The 13,139-nt window shown below is 56.3% G+C and overlaps 1 protein-coding gene across 2 annotated transcripts in view; it reads left to right on the top strand.

Moving 5' to 3' along the window:
• Positions 1-13,139, top strand: part of LTBP2 (latent transforming growth factor beta binding protein 2) — an 89,140-nt gene that overhangs the window by 67,255 nt on the left and 8,746 nt on the right. For both annotated transcript variants that reach the window (XM_037031420.1, XM_037031421.1), the window contains exons 16-24: positions 323-451; positions 1,195-1,323; positions 5,085-5,204; positions 9,773-9,892; positions 10,925-11,047; positions 11,264-11,389; positions 11,745-11,870; positions 12,671-12,793; positions 12,882-13,007. In XM_037031420.1, the coding sequence (XP_036887315.1) occupies positions 323-451; positions 1,195-1,323; positions 5,085-5,204; positions 9,773-9,892; positions 10,925-11,047; positions 11,264-11,389; positions 11,745-11,870; positions 12,671-12,793; positions 12,882-13,007 (1,122 nt within the window). The remainder of the gene's footprint in view (positions 1-322; positions 452-1,194; positions 1,324-5,084; positions 5,205-9,772; positions 9,893-10,924; positions 11,048-11,263; positions 11,390-11,744; positions 11,871-12,670; positions 12,794-12,881; positions 13,008-13,139) is intronic.

The raw sequence follows: 13,139 nt of genomic DNA on the forward strand, positions 1-13,139 counted from the left end.
GGAGACCTCGGCAGGGCAGGCCCTCCTCAGACTCAGGACATGGGTCATTGGAATCTGCTTGGTCTGGGTCAGAGTGGTGTGCTCTTTCAAGCTTCATTCTGGTAGGGCTCAGGGCCCTGGGGGACATCCGGGGGTATGGAGGGGTGGGAGGGACTTATACAGGCCATGCTGTAGGTGTGACTGTGGGAAGGCCCAACCAAGTGTGGGGTGAGGGTCCTTTGAGTCCCCCGTGGCCTGCTCCCCACACTCTTCCCACCCTGCTCCACTGCCTTTGCCCATCCACTACCCTGCCATAGCCTCTGCTTTGCTCTGTATCCAACAGATATTGACAGATGTGCCGCTGGAGCGACCGACATCTGTGGCCCCGGAACCTGTGTGAACCTCCCAGACGGGTACAGATGCCTCTGCAGCCCCGGCTACCGGCTGCACCCCAGCCAGGCCTACTGCACAGGTATTCGCTCCGGAGGGAGCCCAGGGCGCACCCAGTGTCAGGGTGGGTGGGGGAAGGGCTTTTAGGGGACAGAGTCGGGAAAGAATCCAGGCAGCAGAAGGTCCAAGTGGTGCTGGGTGGTGTGTGGGTTGAGGAGGAGTGCAGTCGCTGTGGACAAACCTGACCTTAACCTTGGGGAGAACAATCTCTGGGAGAAGCATACAACAAGTCTTCAGGACTTCAGGAGAGTGGGAGGTCACCCCAGAGCTCCCCAACCGGTGCCTGAAGCCCTCAGGCCTGAGTTCAGCCTACTCCTTAAACCAGCCAGCTTGCTGCCTGCAGAGTGGACCAAGGTCTGCCGTCATCATAAATGTCTCCACCAGGGCCATCTTAAGGGAGAGGCTTGGGGGCCCAGACAAATTATCACATGTGGGCATGATTGCCCCTGCCCCTGCCCACAATATTAAACAAAGGAGACACAGCCACTGTGCCTTCAAGGAGAAAGGAAGTGATCATGGGACCACTGGGGCAGGGGCCCATGGGGCAGGAAGGAGGTGTGGGACAGCGTGGTGCCTGAGTGGGCCCAGTGGATGGCTTCATGGCACCCAGCATTAGAGATAGTTCATCTCTTCAGCCTCCTCTGCTCCCTCATCCCCTCCTGGCCCCACAGCACCATCCCTGTCCAGCCCTTAGCACAGGCAGGCTGCTGGCAGGTGCCTAGAAAAAGACCCCCCTGACGTCCCTCCCCACCTCCCTGTGCTCAGATGACAATGAGTGTCTGAGGGACCCCTGCCTTGGAAAAGGACGCTGTGTCAACCACGTGGGCTCCTACTCCTGCCTCTGCTACCCTGGCTACACATCAGCCACCTCAGGGACCACCCAGGGATGCCAAGGTGAGACCCTGCCCTTGGGACGGGCACAGGACCCCACGAAGAGTGTAGAAGTGGAAGCGGATCCAGGCACTCCATCACAGCTCTGCAGTGCGGGGAGTGCAGGGGCCCAGGGATCCAAGCCCCGGGCTCTGGGCTGGCTTAGGGGGAAGTCAACCTACCCCGACTCAGAATTCGAGAGGCACAAATAGGAAAAGGAGCAACACTCACAAAGGCTCGGGGAACTGTGGTTAATGTCAAGAGCGTGAGGGTCCAGGGATGTGGCTGGAGAGGAGGTCTAAAAGCCAGGCCCCCCATTCCGAGTGACAAGGAGATGCTTTCATTTAGGGAGAGGAGGGCGACCCAGAAGGCCGCTGGCTGGGACTCCCGGCAGACTGGGGAGAAAACGCACCCCTGTGAGAGGAGCGCTTCTTCCGGCTGGCACTGGCCTAAGCGTTTTATTTACAAAGCTCATCGTCCCAACCCCATGCAATAGATATCCTTATACCCACTTTATAGTGTAGCACACAGGGGCTCAGAGAGGTGAATTGAGATACCCAGGGACCTCGCACCTAGTTGTGGCAGACCTGGGAACAGAATCAAAGCCGTTTGGCCCCCAAAGCGTGGTTTACGTCCTCCAACACAATCCCTTACATGCACAGTGAAGGACTGGAGGGGGCAGAGGGAACTGCAGGGAAAGGGAGCCATTTCCGCTGACAGCAGAGTAGTGGCCAGGCCTGGGAATAACGAGAAATCCCCTGTGACTGGAGCGTGGGGTCTGTGCAGGCAGTGGCAGGGGCTCAGGCCAGTTGTGAAGTATCTTGAGTGCCAGCCTGAAGTGCTTGGACGCCGTCCTATGGCCAGCGGCATCCAGTAGAGATCTGGAAGCAGAGAGTGGCGATTCGGTCGGCTGGCTGTCAGGGAGGTGGCTCAGGCAGCAGTGCTCCCAACAAGCTGGAGCTGTCAAGGGCAGAGGCTGAGGGCAAGGAGCTTCTCCAGGCTTTGCGGCCTTGACCGATGTCGTGGGCAGAGGCGCCGCTCTCTGCGGGCCCGGCCCTGGGCACTGGCCCATGGCCAGCAGTGGCTGCTGCAGAGAGTGGCGTTGCTGGGACTGGCCCAGGCGAGGCATTCCACTGCATGCCAGCCTGGGTGTCCGGGTGTCTCTGCCAGACCCAACGATTGAGAAGGAGGGAGGGAGCTCAAGGTCAGCTGCCAGCACTTCTGCCATGGGGTCCGGCTGCCACTTAATGAGGCCTTATCCAGGACAACATCCACTGTCTAAATTTTACTAGTCTCGTAAAACAGTATCTCCTTATTTTAGTTCCTTAATTTACAGTTTCTAGGATTCAGGTGATATAATTGATTAATACGAATTATTTGACTAGTAAATATTTCTAATGAGTTGCTTCATGAATAAGTGTGAGTATCTCCTCGCAGGTTAGCCTTCGGGTTTCCTTACCTGGAAGTTGCTTGTTCCTGTCCTTTGCTCAGTTTTCCAGTGGTGGCTGCTGGTTTTCCTTGCGGCTCTCTGGGAGCTCCGTATGCATCCCAGACACTTGCCTGGGCTTAGATACTGCGTCTCTCCCGTGTTGTCCTCTGTCCGTTATCCTCATTCACATGCCCTTTTATAACAGAAATCTTTAATGTTTTTTTTTTGTTTTTTGGGGTTTTTTAAAAAGATTTTATGTATTTATTTACCTTTAGAGGGGAAGGGGAGAGGGAGAGAAACATCAATGTATGGTTGCCTTTTGTGCATCCCTTGCTGGGAGTTGGCCTGCAGGGAACCGGCCTGCAACCCAGGCATGTGCCCTGACTGGGAATCGAACCTCGATCCGCTGGTTCGCAGGCCTGTGCTCAATCCACTGAGCTACACCAGCCAGAGCAGAAATCTTTAATGTTGATGTGTGGAAATCCACCTTTGTGTCTTATGTTTATGCTTTGGGGGCTGTAAGAAGTTCTTCCCCACCCTTAAGCCACAGAGATATTTTCTTCCATGTTCTCTCATTAAGGTTATAGTTTTGCCTTTCATGGCACGTTTGACTCAGGTGGAGCCCATCTTTGCAAGTTTGCTAAAAGCCATGCTTTTTCAACTTCTGTTTTTCTCCACAGAGAGCCTCAGTTTTCCCAGCCTCAGCTCTCAGGCCGTATCCCGGCCGCTCCAGTTTGTGGGTCCTTTATCGAGTTCCCAAACATGGCACTGCCTCTGAGTTCCCTGCTCTCACCCATTGGGATTAGCGCCTCTGAAGTGAGGGCCAGTTATTTCAGAATTGCCCAGTGAGTTATTAAAATGCAGGCTTCTAGGCCCATCCAGTACTGCTGGGTCAGAAGCTGCAGACCTGGGCCCAGGAGCGTGCATTTCACACCTCCTGCCGGGGACTCTGCTGTGCACTGCAGGGTTATGGAGTGCTGCTGGAGGAAAACTGTCCCCGAGCGAATGAGTTATTCCATTCACGCAGTGTGCACTTTTGGGAGTTCTGAGCTGGACAGCAGGCGTCCCTGGGATAATAAGGCACATTCTTGACAGTCGGGGAGGGAAAAAGCAAGTAAATGAGCAGTTCTGTTAGGGGCCAGGTCCTCAGGGAACCCTGGGAAGGGGCTTTTGGGTTAGAGGGGAGAAGGGACATTCACCGTGGGTTAGAGATGAGTAGGAGACAGCCAAGCTAGTGGGTGAGAAGCCACTCCAGCCAGGGAGTCAGCTTGTGCAGCAGCTTGTGTGGCTGGGCTAGGGGTGTGTGGGAGACAGGAACTGAGGGGAGAGACTTAGGCAGAGGGTGGCTCTCAAAAGACCTTACATGCCCCTCTGAGGAGCTTGGATTTCATGGGGCAGGTTTAGTGCAATAATAATAATAATAATAATAATAATAATAGCACCAGCAGTTGACATTTCCTTAGGGCCTACCTTGTGCCAGGCAGGCCCTGAGCTAAACCCTTCACTTGGATTGTCTCATTTAACCTGCACAAGGGCTCTGGGCAGTGTTTGGACCAGTCAGTGCTAGGGGTGGGGGTGAAGCTGAGTTCTCCTTAATTCGACTGTGGGGCAGGGAGTACGGCGGGGCCAAAGCACCCTAGAGTTGCTCAGTAGACCCAGTCTCTGAAATGGGAGAGCTCTGCTGGCCATCAAACCAAGCAGAGGCATTTGTGTGAACAAAAGCTTAGAGGCCAGACTGGTGGGAATGGGCAGATCCAGCAAGACGGAGGCCAGGTGGCAGAGGCTTGTGAGCCAGGCTGAGAAGTAGGGAACCCTGGTGGGGGTTCAGCAAGGGAGTGGCATGACCAGGGTTGTGCTTTTTAGCCATCACAGGGCACCCGTATGCTTTGGAACAATGCACCAAACCTCACGGAGGGTCCCTCAGCTGCCTAACACGCTGTCTCTCACTTGCTGCTTAATCCCTAACCTTTAAGAAGGCCCATAGGAACTCTAGGATCAGACCCATACAGGGGGTAGTATTGGGAGGGGGACTTTGTTGGCTTCTTCAGATTATGTCTTATGGACTGCCACCTGACCTCAGGACCAGCCCTTGCACTGTGGTGAGGAGACACCTGTGAGGGTCCCCATGGGCCCCCAAATTAGCCTCCCTGGGAGAAAGAGACTGAGGGGTTTGCAGGGGCCGGAGCTAGGTCAGTCCCAGATCTGACATAGAAGACCCCTGCCAATTATGGCTGCAACAGGGGTGCCTGTTCTTCCTGGGCCTCAGCATTGGTGTCCTTGTCCTCGGTTTCTGAAGGGGTGTCCAGGACCTCTTGCAGGGCTGGCCCCATCTCAGGCCTTTTCCCTGTGTTTGCAGACATAGACGAGTGTGAGCAGCCAGGGGTATGCCGTGGGGGTCACTGCACCAACACGGAGGGCTCCTACCACTGCGAGTGTGACCAGGGCTACATCATGGTCAGAAAGGGACACTGCCAAGGTAAGGAATTGGGTGCTGCCCCGCTGTCTCCCCATGCACTGATTGTCCCCAATGCCCCTTCCAATTTGTCCCTGGTTGGGCCCCTTGATGCCAAGCCCACTTCTGTGGACAGAGACCCACCTGGGAATATTGAGCCCTTCCATCCCCTCAGTGGTATTTTGGCATCCTGTCTGTCCACTGAAGCTGAGAACACAGGCAACTTTGTGTGCACGAGGCCCCGAGAACATCACTCTGTACGCGTGTGCCCCTCACCGTGAATCACGGTGCTCTCCTTATGCAGAGAAGGAGTTGCTCCATCTGGGAGGCACCTGGGGCCTCAACTTGGCCTTCTTGCCAAAGCTTTCAGGCTGTGAGCTCATTAGGACTGGACCATATCCTAGATGACCAATAATAATTGTCTACGTGTTGGACACCACCAGCAAATTCTAGCTGAATGAGTGAGTGAATGCTCCCTGCTCCTTGCTGTGACATTGCCAGCTGGCTTGAACTGGCCACTGTTGTGCCACCTCCTGGCAGCTGTACCACTGCCACCTCCCTGCCAGGCTGGGGTATCAAATGCTTGCAAGAGCTGGCTGGGGTTGCAGGTCAGAAAACTCTGTCTGTGCTCCTCACATGTCACCTCCCCCACCCCCCAAGGGCTCCCGCGTGGCACTCTGCCTTTAAGATGCAAGCCTGCACGGTCAAAGGCAGAACCTCTTGTTTCCAGTAACGTGGTGGAGCCAACCGCCTGGCATCTCCAGGAAAATGGAGAGGGAAGGGAGTCGGCATTTTGCGGGTGCCTACTACGTGCCACATACTGTGCTAGACACCTGAGAGATCACCGCATTTCAACATCACAGCATTATGAGTTTGACCTTAGACATTATCAAAGAAAAGCAAAACTGCAGGAAATGAACCAAGCAAACACCAGGATGTTAGAAAGATCTGATTTACCCCAACCAGAGCATGTCAGGGTACAGGCTGTGGCAGAGACAGGCCTGGATTCAGCCCCTGTCTCAGTGTCTGAACACAGAACTGTCATGCCCATGTAGGGCTCCTGTGCAACGGGGCACATGCAGACCCTCCACGAACGCGGGGAAGTGTTACTATCCGACAGCCCTGCTCTTTTTCACTTCTGGATCCCCCACACTGTGCCCCAGACCACGCCTCTGGACCATCCCCTTCCCTTTGGGAGGAAAGGCTGGAGATGCACACCCCTGCTGGGGGTCAGGCCGAGTTCCTGGCCCAGGGCAGATGCCTGAACCTGTTGGAAGAAAGGCTGATGCAGCCTGCATACCTCTCCAGGTTTCCACCGGCAGCCACAGCCCCAGCCCAACACCCCCGGAGCCCAGTCAGTTTCCTCTCCCTCTTTCTTCTTTTTCCAGCTAAGAAACCACTCTTTCCACTTACACTCAGTCTCTGGTGAAAGAACTGCATGGTCTGGATGGCAGCCCATCCAAAGTCTCAGTGGCATGTCTGCCGTACCAGGACTCTGAGCTCCGACGGGGAGGGGGGAGATTCCCTTGCAGACTGCCAGGGCTTTGCAGTCCCCCACCCACATCCAAGGTCACCTGAGCTTCTGGCTCCTGACTGAGCACCCTCCCTACCCTATGCTCTCACGAGGAACAGAGGTGGGCACCCTGCTGTTTCCTCCTGCAAAGCGGAAGCGCTCATTCTCTCCGTGTAGGGGGCAGGTTGGCAAGCTGGTTCCTGGAGTGACTGTTTCCTTGGATCTTCTGGGGTCTCTTCGGCAGCCTCTCACCAAGAGGGTGTGAAGTTTTAGTCACATGGTCCCACTGTCTAATTCATACACATTCGCTGAGTGCCCACAGTGCCCCAGCCACGGACCGGGAATACAATAGTGAGTAGGAGAGATAGCTCCCACCCTCACGCCCAGGGCAAAACCTGCCCAGACACACTGTGATCTAAGATTGAAGTTCAAACCCAAGGCTAGGAGGAAAAGGCTGACTCTACTCCAGGCACCAGAGGGCTCGTGGAATGCCTCAGGGTATCCCGTGACAGTGGAGCCAGTGTCTTTAACAGGGACCGGTTAGATGTGGCATCCACTTTTGCAGATTCTTTATCTGGCTCCTTTTGTTTGCTTTGGCCAATGGTTCCCATTCAGAAGAGGCCCTCCCTGGCTCAGGTGGAGAGTAAGGGCCTCCAAGCTCTTCTGCTCTCCCTCCCCTACCTGCTGACAGGCCTCTCACGTGTGTGGTAGTCATGGTAATCGCTGGCTGGGGCTCTGAGGAAGGAGGCCAGCAGCAGCCTGCCAAGATAGACCAGGTTATGGTGCATTAACAAACAGCCCCAATCTTAGTGACTTAGAACACAGCAAAGTTTTTAAAAAATTTTTATAAGAGTTTATTTGAGCCAAACTGATGACATATGCTGGGAGCAAGATTGCAGATGCTCCCAAAACAGAACAAACTATATCAGTCTAATGCCACCTGTCCTTCACGGGTCAGCTGGGTGTCCTGCCTCACGTTTCGTAGCTCTGGAACCAGGCTAAAGGAATGGCCAGCATCTTGTATGTGGCCAGTCTCTGTGGAAGGGAGAAGGAGTACTCTGCAGCGTTGCACACAATTCAGTGCTTTGTCCCTAAATCACACAGGTCTAGTCGCCCGGCTGCACCCAACCACAAACTGGGAGGCAGACGCAAGCCCACCACAGCCCAGAAAGAGCTGGAAAATGTAGTGAACTGCATCAGGACCCCCAGCCCCTAGTCCCCAGCATAAGGCACTTCGTGCCCCACCTCCGCAGGTGTGCCCAGAGAATTTGGGGCAGGCAGACTTCTGGGTTCTGTGCTGCTGGCAGATCTGAGCATCTTCCTGCACTGCCTCCTCTCTGCGGCAGAGGCCCGAAGACTTCGTTTGTTCCCAGGGTGGTCTTAGAGGAGGACCCTTGCGTCTTCCTTGTTCTCCTTCACCCCCAGAGTCTTGCCTTCCTGAAGCAGGGGTTGCTAGTCATTCTCAGAGGCTCTGCCCGGCCTCCTTCTGGTACCTCGGCCCAGGCCAGCAGGCCATGGGGCTGGCTGCTGTCTCCAGGTGGCCAATGTGGTGGGTGGTCTTACATCCTTCGCTCCCTCCATCTCCGTCTCCTTCCCTCCAGGTCTGTCTCCTTCCCTCCAGGTCTATCTTTACAGAAACCCTTATAGCAATTTAGCATGGTGTCACCACACCCAGCAAGGGGCTCTTGGCCACCCTCTCTCAGAGATGAGCCTCGTCTCCCTGTCTCCAGGGTTACCTTGGAGTTCTGAGTGTCTCCTTTCAGATATCCACCTGACTAACCACCTGCCCTGTGAATGTCTCCCTCTTCTTCTGGACCTTCAGGGTGAAATTTTGGTCTGGAGAGGCCTGCTTCCCTGGCTCAGAGGGCTCTCATGCGTCCTGTCTCCTACAGACCCAGCAGCCTCAGGGGAGACTCACTTTCTTCCTCCACTGCAGGGCCCATTTCCTGCTCTATGATGACATCCCTGGCTTTAGTCCCTTGGCGGAAAGCCTGTGTTCTGACCCGTGGCCCTGCCTCCTTCTTTCCTCCATGGAGCTGAGTAGGTCTTCCTCCTGAGCCGTAGGGCCTCTGGGTCTGCAAAAGTGGGCGACTTCCTTCAAGACAGTGACAACGACCCATTTAGGAAGAATACACCCTCCTGTTTCCTCTGGTGCTCAGTCAACCTGTGTGTCATCCATGGGAGCTTTGACACTGGGCTGGAGGGACATAGTGTCTTTCTGCAGCCCCAACCCACAGCTCTGTCCCTGTGGGATGACTTCCTAACTCAGCCAGATCCCCTGGGCCCTTGGATGTGGACTCCCCGTGATGCCAGGTTGCATCAGGTAGAGCCTCTCGAGTGGTACCTGGGAGCGAGATCTCCATCCTCCTCCTCATTGTCACTCTCCCAGGACTGCAGCCCTCCCTCTCCGCCGGGCCCCCTCTTCCCCTGCTCATACGGGTGGTACTGGGGCTCATCCTTTCTGGCTGACTTTCCTGGACCTCCCACACTGGGTGCTGGGAGCCCTACATGGTTCTCGGCTGGAAGAAAAGTCTTCTCTCCTGCCAGTGTTCGCCCTTAACTCTTCTCCAGCCTCAAGGCTGGTCGTGTCCACATCCAAGACTGGGGGTCATTGTCAGTCCCCATTTTCTGGTGCAAGAAGTCCATTTTGCCTCCGTCACCCGGCTGGTGATCTATTATGGGGCCTGCTGTGCCAAGCACATACAATCCCAGTAATTGTCACCACTTGTAAAAAAACAAAAACAACAAACCAGGGAGACATGGAGGCCATTCTCACCAGTCCAGCTCACGAAGTGGCGCTCCCTCACCCTCCCACAATGAGTGGCCGCCACAGCCTCTCACATCCACCCAGGGAATGACCCTTCCTAGAGTTCTTCCATCTCTTTGTCCAGGACAGTGGGTGGGAGGTGGAGTTGGGAACACAGGACAGCGCTCACTTTTTCCTACTCTCCATCCCTACAGAAGCTGACATTCCTCCCTCTCCCCAACCAAGGGCAGGGTCAAGGACTTGCTTCCTCACAGACCTACCCATGTGCCGTGGTTCCCAGGGATGACCAAGGGAGGGGCTGTTGTTTTGCAGATATCGACGAATGCCGTCACCCTGGCACCTGCCCTGATGGGAAATGCGTCAACTCCCCCGGCTCCTACGCTTGCCTGGCCTGCGAGGAGGGCTACCGGGGCCACAGCGGGAGCTGTGTAGGTGAGGGCTGCTTGCCAAGGCCCTGAGAGGACTGTTTGGCCTTGCGACCTCTGGTTGAGCCCACACACAGGGAGAGAAAGAGGTGGGCAGAGGGAAGTGGTTTGGAGGCCATTGTCCTTTGCGATCCGACTGGGTCCCCAGATGACGCTGGGCTTGAGATGGGTGTGCATCAGTTACGGATGCTCTGTTCTCTGAATCAGCAAGGGTGGGGACCACTTTGGCTCCTTGGTCATTTCCAAGGTCCCAGAAGTTTCTGTGGCTAGATCCTGCTGGGTGGAGTGAAGTGCCCAGCATCTTAGGAGGAGGCTGAGTCCAGCGGTGTGAGCTAGCAGCCTGGCCCTCCGCATTCCAACAGCAGTGTCTAGACAGCAATGCCTAAGGGAACAGTGGGTGTTCTTCTCCCTCCACAGGGGGCTGCGTGTCAGTTGTAGGAGGAAGGGCTTTCCCCGCAGCCCCCGCAAGAAGAAGGGCCCAGGGTTCAGAATGCCAGGAGGGGCTGAGTCGTGAGTAGATGCCTTGAGGCTCAGGAGAAGGCAGACCTTTCCTGGTCCCTTGACACTGCCCTTCGGCCTCCCAGGCCTAGCTTGGCCTTTCTCAGCATTGCCAACTCACCTTTTAATGCTGCTTGGGGAGCTGGGAACATGAGATTGTATCAGTTTGGTTGGCAGGTACGAAGCCAGAGAGGTTCAGGGTCATGGTTAGGCAAGTCAAGGGTTTGGATACTTCACTCTGGGTGTCCTTGGATGGGCCACACCAGCCCCAGGGCTGAGGGACCTAGCCCCCTTTTCTTGGCATCACTGGAGAGCACGGCAGTGCTCTCAGATGAAGTGCACTCAGTGGTGAAAGGCATTCTGCACCTCCTAGGACCAGAGTGTGGGGTCAGAAGTAGGACTGACCTCACACCTGCCCAAAGTGGCCAGTGGGTCCTCTGAGGGGTGACTTCTTGGCCTCATAATGGAGGTGCTCTAAGCCTGACAGGGGGCTGCGTGAAGGAGAGGAGGCCAGCCTCCATCCTGGGCTTCTCACCCACAGATGTGAATGAGTGTCTGACCCCCGGGGTCTGTGCCCATGGAAGGTGCAGCAACCTGGAGGGTTCCTTTAGATGCTCTTGTGAGCAGGGCTACGAGGTCACCTCGGATGGGAAGAGCTGCCAAGGTACGCAGGCGCGGAAGCACCCTCCTCCACCTCAAACCGGTCCACTGCTCCTCCCCCGTGTGTGCACTCTCCTGACCCACCTTGGGCCCACAGCCCTAAAGTGCTGACCCAGCCTATCACTGCCCAGACCTGTCCTCCCCAGTGTGCCCGCCCACCTGTCAGTCCTGGCCTGTTTGTCCTGCAGAGTCCCACACAGGACTCAATGGCCTGTTTCAGATGTCAACGAGTGTGCCAGCCGGGCCTCGTGCCCCACAGGCCTCTGCCTCAACACCGAGGGCTCCTTCGCCTGCTCGGCCTGTGAGAGTGGGTACTGGGTGAATGAAGACGGCACTGCCTGCGAAGGTAACCTGGTGGGGGGTTAGGTGGCAGAGACGGACTGGGAATATGATAGAGGCCCTCCTACCTTCCAAAGAATAGTTCATTTGTCCCCTAGCTTTGGGCTAATGCTGAGGGTCTCCAGGCTAGGCCAGAGCACCCTGTCCATGGACTTGGTCCCAAGGAGAGCTTCTGTTGCCATGATCCCCAAGTTCAGAGGTGAAGACAGGAAGAAAGGGGAGCCACAGAGACAAGAGGGAAGCTTACAGTGGAGAGAGTCTTGCAAGCTCAGACAGAAAGTCCAGGGGTGTGGCAGGTTCCTGCCTCACCAGGTGGAGGAAGCCCTCCGGAGCCCCCAGGTGACCACCCCTGTCTGCCCCAGACCTAGACGAGTGCGCCTTTCCGGGAGTCTGCCCCTCAGGAGTCTGCACCAACACTGCCGGCTCCTTCTCCTGCAGGGCCTGTGACCAGGGCTACCGGCCCAGCCCCCAGGGCCACACCTGTGAAGGTAAGAGACCCGGCAGCAGATGAGGGAGGCTAACCCATCACAGTTAGAGAAGGGAGTGGCCAGCACACGGCAGGGTCTGTGCCTAGACCATGGGCCCCTCTGTCCACCTCAGATGGTGGGCTCACTGTGGACACCAATAGATCCGGGTCTAGGGGGCCAATGAGCCACTGGGTCGCAAGCTTCAGTGGGCATCAGCCTCGCTGGGCGAATGCAGCTCCTGGGCCTTGTCCCAGATCTGCTAAATGAACTTCTGTCGGGGGCCGGGGGGGGGGCGGGGGCCTTGGGGTCTGTTTTCTGACAAGCTCCTCAGAAGTTCCTCGTAAGGGTGGTGCTGGAACCATATCTTGAAAAACGCTGGCTTGCACCAGGGAATCTCAGGCCAGTTTGAAGGATCTAGTTTCTGTTACCTCCTCAGGTTGTGTGTGTTTCCCATCTGTTTCCTGCTGCTTCTCAGTAAAACCTAAGCCATATCAGCCAAGAGGGCAGTGGGGTTTGGCCGTCCCAGGCCAGGGTTGCTGAGAGAGGCCAAGTGTCCCCATGGTGGGCACTGTAGAGGCAGCTGCAGAAGCCTGGCCAGGAGGCAGGGGAGCCTGCTGGGCTGGGGCAGAAGTGGGGGGAGTTTCAGTCGTTTATCTTCCTGCAGGCTCCCTTACCCAAGCTGTGCTGCTCTCCAAGGGGATGATGTCTCTTTGGGGCCGGGCTCCCCAGGCAGGGGACAGGCCCTCTGGAGACCTCCCCCACTGGGTCCTGTCCTTGGGAGGTGCTGCCATCTGCCTCCTTCCTCCTGTGTGACCCTGCAGATGTGGATGAGTGTGAAGACCTCCGGAGCAACTGCCTGGGAGGCGAGTGCAAGAACACGCCGGGCTCCTACCAGTGCCTGTGTCCCCTGGGCTTCCTGCTGGCCAATGGCACTGTGTGTGAGGGTGAGTGGCTCAGGTCCCCACACCGGGGACTGTGTGAGGAGGCAGGGATATTGCCCAGGAGACACCACTGCCTATCTTCTCCCTGCAGATGTGGACGAGTGCATGGGAGAGGAGTACTGCGCACCCCATGGCGAGTGCCTCAACAGCCATGGGTCCTTCTTCTGTCTCTGCGCACCGGGCTTTATTAGCAGCGAGGGAGGTGCCCGCTGCCAGGGTGAGAAGCCAGCTTGGCCATGTCCACTTGTCAGCAGCAGAGGGCGCTAGAGGCTGTGTCCAGAGTACTGACTTAAAGTGCTCCTGCTCCCTAGCACTCAGGATGGGAACATGGGAACCGGAAAGCAATGAG

The sequence above is a fragment of the Sturnira hondurensis genome, unplaced genomic scaffold (assembly GCF_014824575.4).
Source record: "Sturnira hondurensis isolate 20B ecotype Veracruz unplaced genomic scaffold, ASM1482457v3 Scaffold0021143, whole genome shotgun sequence".
In the NCBI taxonomy this organism is placed as follows: Eukaryota; Metazoa; Chordata; class Mammalia; order Chiroptera; family Phyllostomidae; genus Sturnira; species Sturnira hondurensis.